General features: G+C 39.7%; 1 protein-coding gene across 2 annotated transcripts; it reads left to right on the plus strand.

The window, feature by feature from the left end:
- Positions 1-11414: 11414 nt before the first annotated feature.
- On the plus strand, positions 11415-13683 carry ptp4a1 (protein tyrosine phosphatase 4A1). 2 transcript variants are annotated; one of them, XM_071390509.1, is made up of 5 exons: positions 11415-11549; positions 11760-11852; positions 11977-12107; positions 12356-12430; positions 12577-13683. In XM_071390509.1, exons 1-5 carry the CDS (start codon positions 11445-11447, stop codon positions 12692-12694), a joined length of 522 nt encoding a protein of 173 aa, XP_071246610.1. In that variant the 5' UTR covers positions 11415-11444; the 3' UTR covers positions 12695-13683. The 2 variants fall into 2 exon arrangements, with proteins under 2 accessions (XP_071246610.1, XP_071246611.1); XM_071390510.1 differs by having other exon boundaries at positions 12581-13679.
- The last annotated feature ends 87 nt before the right edge of the window (positions 13684-13770 follow it).

The following is a 13770-nucleotide window of genomic DNA, read 5'->3' on the forward strand; positions in this document are numbered from 1 at the left end:
TGCGTAAGCCAGACATCACATCCTGGATTAATGTGACTCTGTCCCAAGGTTCCTGATTGAGCATGTAAGCTATTGGGCTTGCAATGTGAACTCTGGCTATAAAGTGTCTGAGGAATGGGTGGACTGCACAGGAGGTTGGTGGCCCCTTAATTGGGGAGACCGGGCTTGTGGTAACTGCAGTGGAATGGTATCAAACCCATGGGTTCCAAGTGTTTGCCATTCGCGCCGTTCTTCCCTCAACCTCCACTGGCGGACTGGAACCAGAAATTGGCACTGGCATTTCTAACTGGTCCTTTTCCTTAAACCGCCCCTTTGTTTTTTGGGAGACTTCCATTATTATCCAGAAGGATCGTTTAGAGTGGTGTAAGCCTAGCCTCGCAGTCAATGGGAAGGCTTTGGTCAAGTTCCTCCCTGACTACATTGCAGATGCATGCCAGATCTTAAAATGCCTGGTTATGTATTTAACAAATCGGCTAACCACATACAGCAATCTGATGCACTGTTGATGACGTGGCACACAACCACTGGATGCAACGCCTAAGCATCTAGTTGGGCAGGCGCTACGGTCAGAAATGCACATGGGATTGCCACAGCACCTGTTATATTTCAACAAGCCAGAGATGAGAAATGATCAGGTGCCAATTCACACCCAATTTATATGGCTGCATGTAGACCGGCAGCACAACTCTATTTCTCCACTAATTGGTCTAGACCAATCGCAACATTTTTTTTCAGATCGGATTGGTCAAAAGGCCAATGAGTGAAAAAATGATCACAATTGGGCTGCCTGTCAACGCAGCCAATGGCCTTAGGGTTCTAGGCCCATATTCCCAAAGCATCTTGGAGTATAGAACAGCTTATCAATGGATCGGTTTTGCCTTTTAGATCAGTGCACTTGAGCCTTGTTCACACTGCAAGGCCTAATGCTCACATCTGTCTTAAAAAAAAAATATTTCACCTTTTTAACCAGGTAGGCTAGTTGAGGACAAGTTCTCATTTACAACTGCGACCTGGCCAAGATAAAGCAAAGCAGTGAGATAAACAGGGTTACACATGGACTAATCAAACAGTCAACACAAGTCTATATACAGTGTGCAAATGAGGTAAGATAATGGAGTTAAGGCCATAGTGGCAAAATAATTACAATTTAGCAATAGATGTGCAGAAGATGAATGTGCAAGTAGAGATACTGGGGTGCAAAGGAGCAAAAAATATATAACAATGGGGATGAGGTATTTACAGATGAGCCATGTACAGGTGCAGTGTTCTGTGAGCTGCTCTGACAGCTGGTGCTTAAAGTTAGTGAGGGAGATATGAGTCTCCAGCTTCAGTGATTTTTGCAATTCGTTCCAGTCATTGGCATCAGAGAACTGGAAGGAAAGGTGACCAAAGGAGGAATTGGCTTTGGGGGTGACCAGTGAAATATACCTGCTGGAGCGCGTGCTGCTGTGTTTTGGAATGCTGACTCTCCAAGCTAAGGTGACAACAAAGCCTACCATGGATGTTCCCAGTTACTTTGAATGTTCAAAATCATAGTGTTAGAACACTTAAAGCCTCAAAGGACAAAGAAACTATTTTCAATACGAGTCCTTTCTTGCTCGCCACAGCAGTCAACTAGCTAGGTAGGTAGCTTTCTAGCACATTCACTAATTTGTCTGTAAGCAATACATATTCTTGTCAAACTGTCAACTAACTAGCAAGCAACAAGATATATAAAATAGCAGTCTACAAACCATGAGGGCAAATAGATCAAATTTGACCGTTAGACACAAGTCGCATGGCCGGGATTCAATTTGTATCTGATTTCAAACCACCTTGGAAGGAACCAAAAAGGTGTTAAACAAATCCAAATATGGTTTATATTTGTGATTCTTCAAAGTAGCCACCCTTTGCCTTGATGACAGCATTGCACACTCTTGGCTTTCTCTCACTTAACTTCATGAGGTAGTCACCTGGAATATATTTCAATTAACAGGTGTGCCTTTTTTACCTTTATTTAACTAGGCAAGTCAGTTAAGAACAAATTCTTATTTTCAATGACGGCCTAGGAACACTGGGTTAACTGCCTTGTTCAGGGGCAGAACGACAGATTTTTACCTTGTCAGCTCAGGGATTCGATCTTGCAACCTTTCAATTACAAGTCCAACGCTCTAACCACTAGGCTACCTGCGGCCTTGTTAAAAAAAAAAAGTGGAATTTCTTTCCTTCTTAATGCGTTTGAGCCAATCAGTTGTGTTGTGACAAGGTAGGGGTGGTATACAGAAGATAGCCCAATTTGGTGAAAGACCAAGTCCATATTATGGCAGGAACAGCTCAATTAAGCAAAGAGAAAGGACAGTCCATTACTTTAAGACATGAAGGTCAGTCAATCTGGAACATTTCAAGAACTTTGAACATTTCTTCAAGTGCAGTCGCAAAAACCATAAAGCGCTATGATGAAACTGGCTCTCATGAGGTCCGCCACAGGAAAGGAAGCCCCAGAGTTACCTTTGCTGCAGAGGATAAGTTTGTTAGACTTACCAGCCTTAGAAATTGCAGCCCAAATAAATGCTTCCCTGAGTTCAAGTAACAGACACATATCAACATCAACTGTTCAGAGGAGACTGCGTGAATCATGCCTTCATGGTCGAATTGCTGCAAAGAAACCACTATAAAATGACACCAATAAGAAGAAGAGACTTGCTTGGGCCAAGAAACATGAGCAATGGTCCAAATTTGAGATTTTTGGTTCCAACCGCCGCGTCTTTGTCAGACACAGAGTAGGTGAACGAAAAATCTCCACGTGTGGTACCCACCGTGAAGCATGGAGGAGGAGGTGTGATGGTGCTTCGCTGGTGACACTGTCTGTGATTTATTTAGAATTCAAGGCGCTGTCGTGTCTTTGGCATCATTAAACTGAAGATGAAACTTTATCAATAATTCTCTGTAATTATTATTACGTGATTAAACTACTTAATCACGTAACTGTAATTAACTAGGAGGTCGGGGCACCAAGGAACATATTCAGATTACAAAGTTATAATTTTCCTAATATAACTTTCAGATATGTTGATATCTGATCACTTAGTCTTCTGATTAATGACGTATTCTTTACCTCACGATAGTCTCATTCCAAACGTTGTAAATTGTTGGTTATCTGCACGAACCCAGTCTTCACTATGAGTCATTCATACATCAATTGTCTTAAAATATTTATTTACTTACTAAGTACTCACAGAAATGCATAACAAACAGTAGATATGGTTACAAAGAAATGATAGCGGATGTGCCCTAGTGGGCTAAACCGGCATTGCGGCTTGGTGTACAAAAGGGAAGTGGGGGTCGACTGAGATAAGACCACACACAGTTGATAATTATAACAATTGAAATGCTAATTCTTTGCACATGAACGCTCACTCATTCGGGAACAATTGCAATCAATATATATATTTACGCTCAGTGTGTCGACGGGATCTCTGTTGAAAAGTTTGTTTCTGTTGGAGAGTTTGTCCGCTCTCTCTCTCTGTCGTGGTTAGAATGGATAGTTCAGAGTGACATTCATTCATGTCGTTATAGAAAAGATGTTTCGGCGGTTGTCGGTCTTCACGTTCAATGATACCGAATTCCTAGCTGCAGACTAGTAATTGATATTAAAGACTTGTTCTTATTCTGTCGGTATCGATAAAATTGTTTCATAAAATTGTACCAAACGGACCAGTTCGTAGCTGGATTCTTCACCGATCTTTTATACCTTCTCCAGAACATGAATGTTGTTCGAATCTCAAGTTCTGTGATGTGGAAGAAATTCCTTTGTTCTCTCTTTGAAAACGTTTGACCTCTGTCATTGCCAACAAAGGGTAAATAACAAAGTATTGAGATAAACTTTTGTTATTGACCAAATATTTATTTTCCACCATAATTTGCAAATAAATTCATTAAAAATCCTACAATGTGATTTTCTGGATTTTTTTTCTCATTTTGTCTGTCATAGTTGAAGTGTACCTATGATGAAAATGACAGGCCTCATCTTTTTAAGTGGGAGAACTTGCACAATTGGTAGCTGACTAAATACTTTTTTGCCCCACTGTACACATCAATAGTGAGACACATAGGAGTAATTTAATCAGAATTTTAAAAGCACACACATAGAATAAGGAGATAGATATATTTATCAGTCAAAAGTCATAAGGAACAACTAAGAATAAGTAGAACCTATAGTCATATAAAGTGTGAGATCTAAATAATATATCAGGATTCATACAAATAATTATTGTAAAATTCTAGGAAAGATTAATGGGGGGTATTTATCAAAATAGGAAGGATAATAGTAATTGAATAAACATGAGTAGTAAATCCTCCAAAGGAATCCCGGAATTAACGGGAGATGAGAAAAGACAAAGAACTCTGAAGAGAAAAGACAGAGAAGGACCTAAATGTTACAACTGTAGCAAGCCAGGACATTTGGCTAAGGAGTGTGAGGAACTATGCATGCACTGCGAAAAGGTGGGCCACAATCACCGAGACTGTAGAAAGGACAGAAAGGATAGGCAAGAACAGAGAGGAAAGGGTCAGGCGCCTACAGCCAGACTTAGAGGAGGAGTAGAAAAGAAAGAAGCAGATCACCTCGAGATAATTGTAGACAAACATAAAGGAGGCCTTAAGGGGAAGGGACCTAAGAGAGAAGGGAAAAAAATGGACAGGATCAGACGATACAAATTGTTTCAATTGCGATGAGACAGGACATTTCGCCCGGGAGTGTAAGGCTGTAAACATTGTGACCGAGTAGGACACAACCCCTATTGTTATGTTTTGCCTGGAAAGATACGGTCGCTAGTGTTTGGAAAAGGGATACATTTAACTTTTTAATAGATTGTTTAGGTTAAATTGAAAGACTAATCCATTCTAAATAATAGCAAGGCGATTTCGATGGAATACGTTGTCTTGCCTAAATGGTCTGCTGGAATAACGTATTGAGAATGGAGTCGTATTTAAATGACTGAATCATAGAAGAGACAGTTACCTAAATCTAATGAATTCTAAATAATAACGGAGAGATAATTGCGATAGAGTTGTGCCCATCGAAATGTGTTTTTATTCTTATGGATTGACTGATGTAGGTTATACATTTTGGCGATTTATTTTACATTTAAGGCTGGAACAATTCATAAGGGTGAAGCCGAAAGAAGGGACAGTTGTAAAGTTTGGTTTTAATCGTACGATAGCGGTAAGGCAGAACGTTGTTGGAGGAGAGGTCATATTTTTGTCCACTGGTAAGAAAAGGACAGTTAGTCACGCTCACTGGGCTATATTTGGCTGTAAGAGATTCAGGTCTGAATAGTTGAATCGTAAAAGTTTTGTGTTAGTTTCTGGTTATTGATTCTTGGTTTGATTGTTTAGGTAACACCAGTGAAATTGAACAGGAAGTTAATGTACTCTGACATTATAATCTGTTTCCATTACGTGGAACAATGTTAGGTTAGTAAAGTGGATTGCAGGTTGAGTTAATTTTATTTTGCAGGGACAGTGCACATTAATCACAGTTGTGGGGGTCTAAGGGCAGGATATTCATATCAAGCATTTTGAGAGACTGTTGCAGACACACTGAATGGGATTTAATGTTGCAAAGCAAGCTTGGGCTAAACTAGTCAAGTAGTAGGGGAATTTCATGGATTTAAAGTACAGTATTGTAACCATGGGTAGCGCACGTTCAATTAAGTATAATGAACCATTGAGGAAATTTAAAACTAATGATTGGAGGGAGTACAATGGAATTATCATTATTGTTAGGTTTTGTTTGTGGTAAACGTTTGGGTTTCTGAATCGGGGTAGTATAATGAATGCTGACCAAGTGGTTTTTTTCTGTGAAAAGGAGTGCTTCATTGTCTTTCTTTGGAATGTTTTCTGGGGGCTGTAATCTTGAAGGGAGCGAGTGAGATAGAGGCATGTTCCTACCAAATTGAAAAGGCCTGGAAATGTTTTGTTTGTTTTTAGCCTTTGGGTTTGAGGAGATTTCCATGTTTCCTAGAGACGATATCTTAAAGGAGTACACACACATATGGAATATTAGAAGTTTATTTTCTGAGTTTTAATTAAACACGTGATTTCTTTAGATAAAGGGAATGTTCTGGGAACCTGGGATATAACATGTAGAAAATGTTTGATGGTTTTTCTTTAATTTATATATTATAGTATGAAACACGACTGTAAAAGGGTGGTATGACTTTTGACCTCTATCATGGCTTTCCTTTGTGGTCTGATCAGCCTCATAGGAGGGCCATTTGTATAATAAATGTAAGGTCATTGGGATACTGATTAATGGTAGACTTGTGTTAAATAAAATAAATATTTTCCATTTTCATTTAGACCCAAAAATGAGGCTGATTTCAACATCGGGAAAATACATATTTTCAACATCTGGAAAATGTCTATTTTCAACGTTCATTCAGAACTGAAATACGTATTTTTTCAACGTCTGCAAAAGATGCATTTTCAACGTCCTGGAAAATATGTTTTTTAAATATGCAAATATGTATTTTCACCTCTCATTAAGAACCTAAATTAAACCAAACCTTAACGTCTGGAAAATACATATTTTACACGTCTTTTCAACATAATTTTGCTTAGATGGGCCTATTTTAAATTTTTTTGGGGGGGTCTCTTCATAACATATTGTACATTTTGCAAATTCGTAACATATCATATGAATTGTAATTCGTAACATATCACACTAAATGGATGATGGACATCCACAAATTAATACATACCATACAAAACGTAACATATCATACTAAAGGGAGTGTCCCGGATTTACGTACATAGTAATAAGAAATGATCTGAGGCTAGGTTGTAGCTACGGTAGACAGTGTTCTTCGCCCCCACCTGTGGGGAACGGTTTTCTCCAGAACACAGCATGCGGGAGGCGGGGGCGACCGGTAGACAGTGTCCTTCGCCCACCCGCCTGTCGGGCACTGTTTTACCACAGTTCTGTTAATGACGGTGAGGGCAGGTGTTTGGCATTCAGAAGCGAAGAACACTCTACCGGTGTCGCACCGCGTCCTGCTAGATAGTAAGGAGGACTCCAGGAGGCAGGGGCGAAAAACTTTTCTGACCCTTTTGACCCACATTCAGAAGAGTCACACAAGCATGAAGACAAAAGACAGTACAGTATGAAGATAGTGTCACGCCCTGATCTTAGAGAGACGTTTTATTTCTCTATTTGGTTAGGTCAGGATGTGATGTGGGGTGGGCATTCTATGTTTTGTGTTTCTATGTTTTGGCCGGGTATGGTTCCCAATCAGGGACAGCTGTCTATCGTTGTCTCTGATTGGGAATCATACTTAGGCAGCCTGTTTTGCCACCTTAGTTTTGTGGGATGTTGTTTTTTGTTAGCTCTGAGAAGCCTGCAGAACGTGACGTTCGTTATTCTTTTGTTGTTTTGTTTGGGTGTTCTGAGTAAATAAAGTATCATGAACACGTACCACGCTGCACATTGGTCCACTGGTCACACTTCTGTAACGACGAGCGTTACAGATAGGCAGAAACTGCTTCTCCAATAGACATTTTTCACTTCTCTCATTGACTTCTCAAACCCCGGCCTGGTCTGCTTCACAAGCGTTCCCAGAAATCTTGCGAAGTTGCGCCTCTGGGTTTAGAAACTCTGTGATGAAGATGTAATGCTCGAGGGGGGGTTCATGCAGAAACCGATGGGGTGCTCAAGGGGGGGGTGTTCATGCAGAAATCAATGGAATGCTCGAGGGAGGTGGGGGTTCCTGCAGATGCAGGAATGCCCACATGCAGGAACGTCCCGAATTGTGGGCTACAGTTGCACACTATTGGCTTCTATAGCCACAAAGTCATAAACATTTTTATACAATTTATCTGCTTTATAGGTGAACCGTCAAAATCATGTTTTTCATGAAATTGGATGATATTTGAAGGAAACCAGATCAAAGTATGATGACCAAAGTATGAAAAATGACTGTTGCCGCTACATTGATCAAGTTTGATCATAAAGTTACTGGTCCCCTCCCCCCATGTCAAACACTTGTATTCATTATTAAGAAGAAAAGGTGACATCACCTTAACTCTCATTTTAGTACACCAACGGTAACATGATATTCTCTTACCTAATTTAAACAAGTACCGCTTTGTAACCAACGATGGAGAAGGCGTGTTTGCAGAGGAGCATGGTTTATATAGCTAGATAGCTACTCTACTGGTGCCAAAGTATGACTGTAGGGTGTCAGCAAATATAATTAAAAGTTTACCCTATTCATCTATGGCACAGATACTTATACACTGAACAAAAATATAAACGCAACAATTTCAACGATTTTACTGAACTACAGTTCATATGAGGAAATCAGTCAATTGAGATAAATTCATTAAGCCTTAATCTATGGATTTCACATGACTGGGCAGGGGCGCAGTCATCGGTGGGCCTGGGAGGGCGTAGGCCCACCCACATGGGAGCCAGGACCAGTCAATCAGAAGGAATTTTTCCCCACAAAAGGGCTTTATTACAGACAGAAATATTCCTCAGTTTCATCAGGTGTCACCCGTCCAATGATCATGCTGTTTAATCAGCTTGTCGATATGCCATACCTGTCAGGTGGATGGATTATCTTGGCAAAGAGAAATGCTCACTAACAGGGATGTAAACAAATTTGTGCACAAAATTGGAGAGAAATAAACTTTTTATGCGTATGGAACATTTCTGGGATCTTTTATTTCAGCTCATGAAACCTGGGACCAACACTTTACATGTTGCGTTTATATTTTTGTTTAGTATATGTTTCCTCTTTCATCTGTGTCTGGTGTTAGCTAGTTACTGGCTAGCAAGGTCTTCAGCCAGCATGGAACAAAAGGGGCGAGGGTTGTTCAAAACTCTGACGCAGTTGTCAAGTCAAGACATACGTCAGTGCTGCTGTGAACCGCATCACAAGAGACATGCCAAATGGGATAATACAAATAGATATCTTTGATGCAATTTCAGTGTTGTTGCAATTTCAATGTTGTTGCTTTGTGTATCACCAAATTTGCTTGAGATGATTTTACTGCAACACTGCTCAATGCATCCAAGTTGCTTGACATAGGCGTTTCAAAGAGCTGTCAGTCAAGGCGAGCTCATGAATATAAATCCACCCCACTCAGCCTGTCTTTTCAAACTTCCTGATAGTTAGCCTTGAGATAAAAAGTACTTTTCCTAGGCTGTCATTGAAAATAAGAATTTGTTCTTAACTGACTTGCCTAGTTAAATAAAGGTAAAATAAAAATAAATCCCTTAAATTAAGACCAAAAAGCTACAAAAAAATTGCTTATTTTGACTTTGTGGCTGTGAAAGCTAGTGGAAACCCTAAATGATAAGCACTTTATAGTCAATAATCAGGAATCCTTATTAAGTATTCAAACAGAGGTGAATAAAACTGAATAGTTGGCTTCTTTTGCGCAGGACTACAACTTGATCCCAGAGAACATGACCAGTTTGTAGGCTTTCTAGGGTGGGGTTTCAAGAGAGCTCGAGCTCTGAATAGTGATTGCCCATTTGCCTTGCGTCGTACTAGTCGAGTAGACGCCGACTCCGCACGGAGGAATTGCCTTGACTGTATGGTGCAAAACCATTTAATATATTTACTTATTTTTAGGGACCGGCTGTATGATTAAGCTACAATCTTCAATGAGTAAGCATATCCCAGTAAGTGTCAATTTTCATTTAGAAATATTTTGTTACATTGTAGCTAACTACTCGTGTTGTAAATCTGTATCAACTGGTCTTCAATTTTTCAAATGTTAAATCTCGGGCCTCTTCGACACATGCTTTGTTGTCTTTGTGAAATTGATACATCTGAGTTTTTCCTATGATTAACGGTATGTCAAAGGTGTATACGAAATTAAATAGGCTTTGCCGTTTGCCATTTTATTCGAGTGAAACGAGGTGGTGGGTTGCCTTTGTGGAGCGCCTTTGAGATCCATTTTCGACGTAGCTATTACCGTCGTATAAAATTTACGCATTTTTCTTATTAACTTGTCAGCAATATCATTGACAGTTTCTATAATCATTCTTACCTTAATTAACTCTAGTGTACTTAAACGAGGCGCTAAATACCTCACTATTCAACATTTCGTTTCTCTATCTCAATGGACATTTACAAGCGCTCGGCTATGAGGCCTCTATACCGGTGATGGCGCCGTCTGCCCTCACAAAGGACAGTTTAATCGAAATCCTTTCATCATACATATGTAAATTTCGGTTTGTTTGGGTTTTGTCGTTGGACTGACGTCTAGGTTTGACGTCATTGTATTGTCTCTTAATTAAAGGTCCAATTTGGCTCTAATGTTCAGAACAAAACATTATTTTACAGCCGGAGAATATCGGTTTAACTATCCATACTTCAAGCTTCTTAGACAGTATTTGGTGCTCCAGCCAGAGAAAAACATATGCAATGCTTAGGGCTTGTGGCAAAAAAAATTGCTTTGCTGAAATTCTAACAAATCTTTCCTTCTGTCAACGAGGCATATAGTAGGCCTAATATGTAGATATTACTGCTTTTTGTATGCAATTATAAAGAAAAATTAAATGTAGAGTTGAGCTGTGACCTACCTTAGTAAGCTACATCCATCCTTCACACATTGGCAGTTATGTTAGACCCATACATTTAGACCTATGGTTAGACCAGATCTGGGCTGAACAAAAGCAGCAATTAGCTTGTGGTCCCGTGTGGCTCAGTTGGTAGAGCATGGCGCTTGCAACGCCAGGGTTGTGGGTTCATTCCCCACGGGGGGACCAGGATGAATATGTATGAACTTTCAAAATATTTGTAAGTCGCTCTGGATAAGAGCGTCTGCTAAATGACTTAAATGTAATTATGTGTTTCCATAACCTTCGCTTTTTCAATTGTTTTAGCCATTTCCCACTTGAGTTTAGAGGCCTTGTATCTTACTCTCTCCTCCTCCCCCTCGTCTCTTGCAGCAGTTCTGTGGTGTTCTGGGTCACACATTTATGGAGTTTCTGAAGGGCAGTGGGGACTACTGCCAGGCACAGCACGCAGCTGCCTATGCAGACGAGTGAACAGCAGAACTCACCTCCTCTCCGAACACATTGGACCCACAGGAGGAGGATCTGAAACGTTGGCAGGATCAGGACACCTCCTAACCTACCAGCAAAACGAGCCTGGATGGGGTAACTCTACCTGCTGCACACTGCCCTCGTTGGCTTCTGCCTGGTCAGAATCAAGGGGGAACTTGTCTTGTTTTCCCAAAGGAGAAGGGGTTTGTTTTGGTTGTCCACACCCTTTTTTCTGCCAAATCCGACCTCCTTTCGCCCCATAGCCTTCTTTAGCCCACTGGTCACGGTGTATTTTTATTGCAGGAATATAGTTTGACATTTTGTTGATATTCCCTCTCCCTCTAAATAAGTGTTTTTGTTAGATTGTTTTGTGGAAGATCTCGTTTTTCCGTCTGTCACCATGGCGCGTATGAACCGACCTGCCCCTGTGGAGATCACCTACAAAAACATGAGGTTCCTCATTACCCACAATCCAACCAATGCCACTTTGAATAAATTCATTGAGGTGAGCCCTCACATCATTAACACAGTGATGATATCAGAAATTAATTTTGTTATAAAACGTAATGAATGTTCTGGATTCTCATAGGTAGTCCCTCTTCCATAGTATAAAGGGTCTGTTTAGAAAATATAAATGTTTTCCCTGTGTAGTATGTCAAATGTACAATGGCATATGTTGCAGATTATATGAAAATATAAGTACATTCTTCTACAGGAACTGAAGAAGTATGGAGTGACCACTGTTGTGAGAGTATGTGAGGCCACCTATGATTCCACCTTGGTGGGGAAAGAGGGAATACAGGTTCTGGTAAGCTTCAACATCACTGTTTACATCTCCAATGCAGAACTTATTTACTACCATGTTACTACCATCTTTGTTTTGGTTTCTGAGAAAGAGGGCAGATTAACTCATTTCCCTCCTCCACCAATAGGATTGGGCGTTTGATGATGGAGCTCCTCCTTCTAACCAGATTGTTGATGATTGGTTGAACCTCCTGAAGACTAAGTTTAGGGAGGAGCCTGGTTGCTGCATTGCTGTCCACTGTGTAGCTGGCCTGGGGAGGTAAACTAGTGTTCATATTTCCCCTCTTAGTATAGAAACATTTATAATCATGTAACAAGGATTTTAAACATGTAATAAGTATTTATATTCAGAATTGTGTTAGATTGATGATGCTAGTTCTTTGGTAAGAAAGACAAAAAAACGATTAGCCATAATACACAGTATTAAAAAGTCCCATAGTACCCTAACTGCCTTTGTCAACTTTTACCAATGGTTTACCAATGGGTTTTTGTGTGTTATACTCCTAGAGCCCCTGTCATGGTTGCCCTGGCTTTGATTGAATGTGGGATGAAGTACGAAGATGCTGTCCAGTTCATCCGGCAGTAAGTCTGATGCAAATACACTTTCATGTAGATCTCTATATACCGTAGCATCTTAAAATGGAGGCTAAACCCCACTGTTTTGAATTAATATCACTGGCCTGTAATTTAGATGACGTGAGATGACAATGTATTTTCTCTTGTAACAGGAAGCGTCGCGGAGCGTTCAACAGCAAGCAGCTTTTCTACTTGGAGAAGTATCGTCCAAAGATGCGCCTGCGCTTCAAAGACTCCAACGGCCACCGCAACAACTGCTGCATCCAGTAGTAAAGCCAACTAACTCATAGTCCATGCCAACAATGCCCCTATAAAATACATTCATATCTTTCTCTTATCTACCTGGCAGGCTTGTTTTTTCTTAGTAAATCCATTCTGTTAAAGTATTTCCACCGGAAATCCATTCTTAAATAATTCAAGTTTTCCCTTATCAATTAAAAAAATGTCAAGTGTCAAAAAAGAGGTTAGTTAGTGAACAAGTGACAGTGAGTGAGTGTTCTCTATGTGTGCCCTTAGAATTGGAAAGGAGCACAGCCAGTGAAGTAATTTTGTGAACATCCAGATGTTGGTTTATACATGTTGAACACAGCCCAAGGTTTTAATTGGCAAGGGTGCTTATTACTTAAAAAAAATATTTTAAAAAGTACTGTAATGATTTAACATGAGTAGTTAGGTATCCCTTTAAATTTTATGATTCAGTTCGATACTGAATAGAAAGATGTATGCCTTCCTCCACATGGTTAAAACTTGAAATGCCTTACAATTAAAATGGAACGAAAAGGCAATCGAGTGGGTTTGTCATCCACTACATTAGAAAAGGTGTTTCTTTTTTTACTTGGAACAAAAGAATGTTGCCTTTGTCTTGTGCAGGACGTCTACACACTTAAGTCCTTTCAGTAACTATTTTTAATATGAAATGCTTAATTGTTGCAATATTTGTTTATTGAAAGTCTGGGACCTTTTTATTTTTTTATTTTCTCTTATCAAATCTTGTTGATTAATTACTGCCATGTCCGAAATGTGATTTGTGTTTTTCGCTTTGAAACTGGACTTCAACGTCTGCGATATTTTGTATGCCTTTTTATTTTGATGTGCGTAACTTAATACTTGGATACTTGATGATTTATGTATTTGAAAATGTGTATTATTAGGTTGGCTATTTATACTATCAATGGATGTGTGTTTTAGTACTGTGAGCGACAAATTGTAACTGTTCACCAACTTGTGAGAGTACATTAAAATGATACACTGAAAACTTGGTTTTGAATGGCGTTTAATGCACTTTAATATCAAATTGTACTCTAATGCCTTACCATTGCCTTTAGTGCCTTACTTGTTTTACATTG

Source organism: Salvelinus alpinus, chromosome 2, assembly GCF_045679555.1.
Source record: "Salvelinus alpinus chromosome 2, SLU_Salpinus.1, whole genome shotgun sequence".
NCBI classification, from domain to species: domain Eukaryota; kingdom Metazoa; phylum Chordata; class Actinopteri; order Salmoniformes; family Salmonidae; genus Salvelinus; species Salvelinus alpinus.

Bases quoted from the DNA above. Each gene is read 5' to 3' on its own strand.
- ptp4a1 (XM_071390510.1), top strand. From the start codon at position 11,445: ATGGCGCGTATGAACCGACCTGCCCCTGTGGAGATCACCTACAAAAAC. The intron at 12,108-12,355 runs GTAAACTAGTGT...TTATACTCCTAG, and splicing joins TGTGTAGCTGGCCTGGGGAG to AGCCCCTGTCATGGTTGCCC. The intron at 12,431-12,580 runs GTAAGTCTGATG...TGTAACAGGAAG, and splicing joins GCTGTCCAGTTCATCCGGCA to CGTCGCGGAGCGTTCAACAG.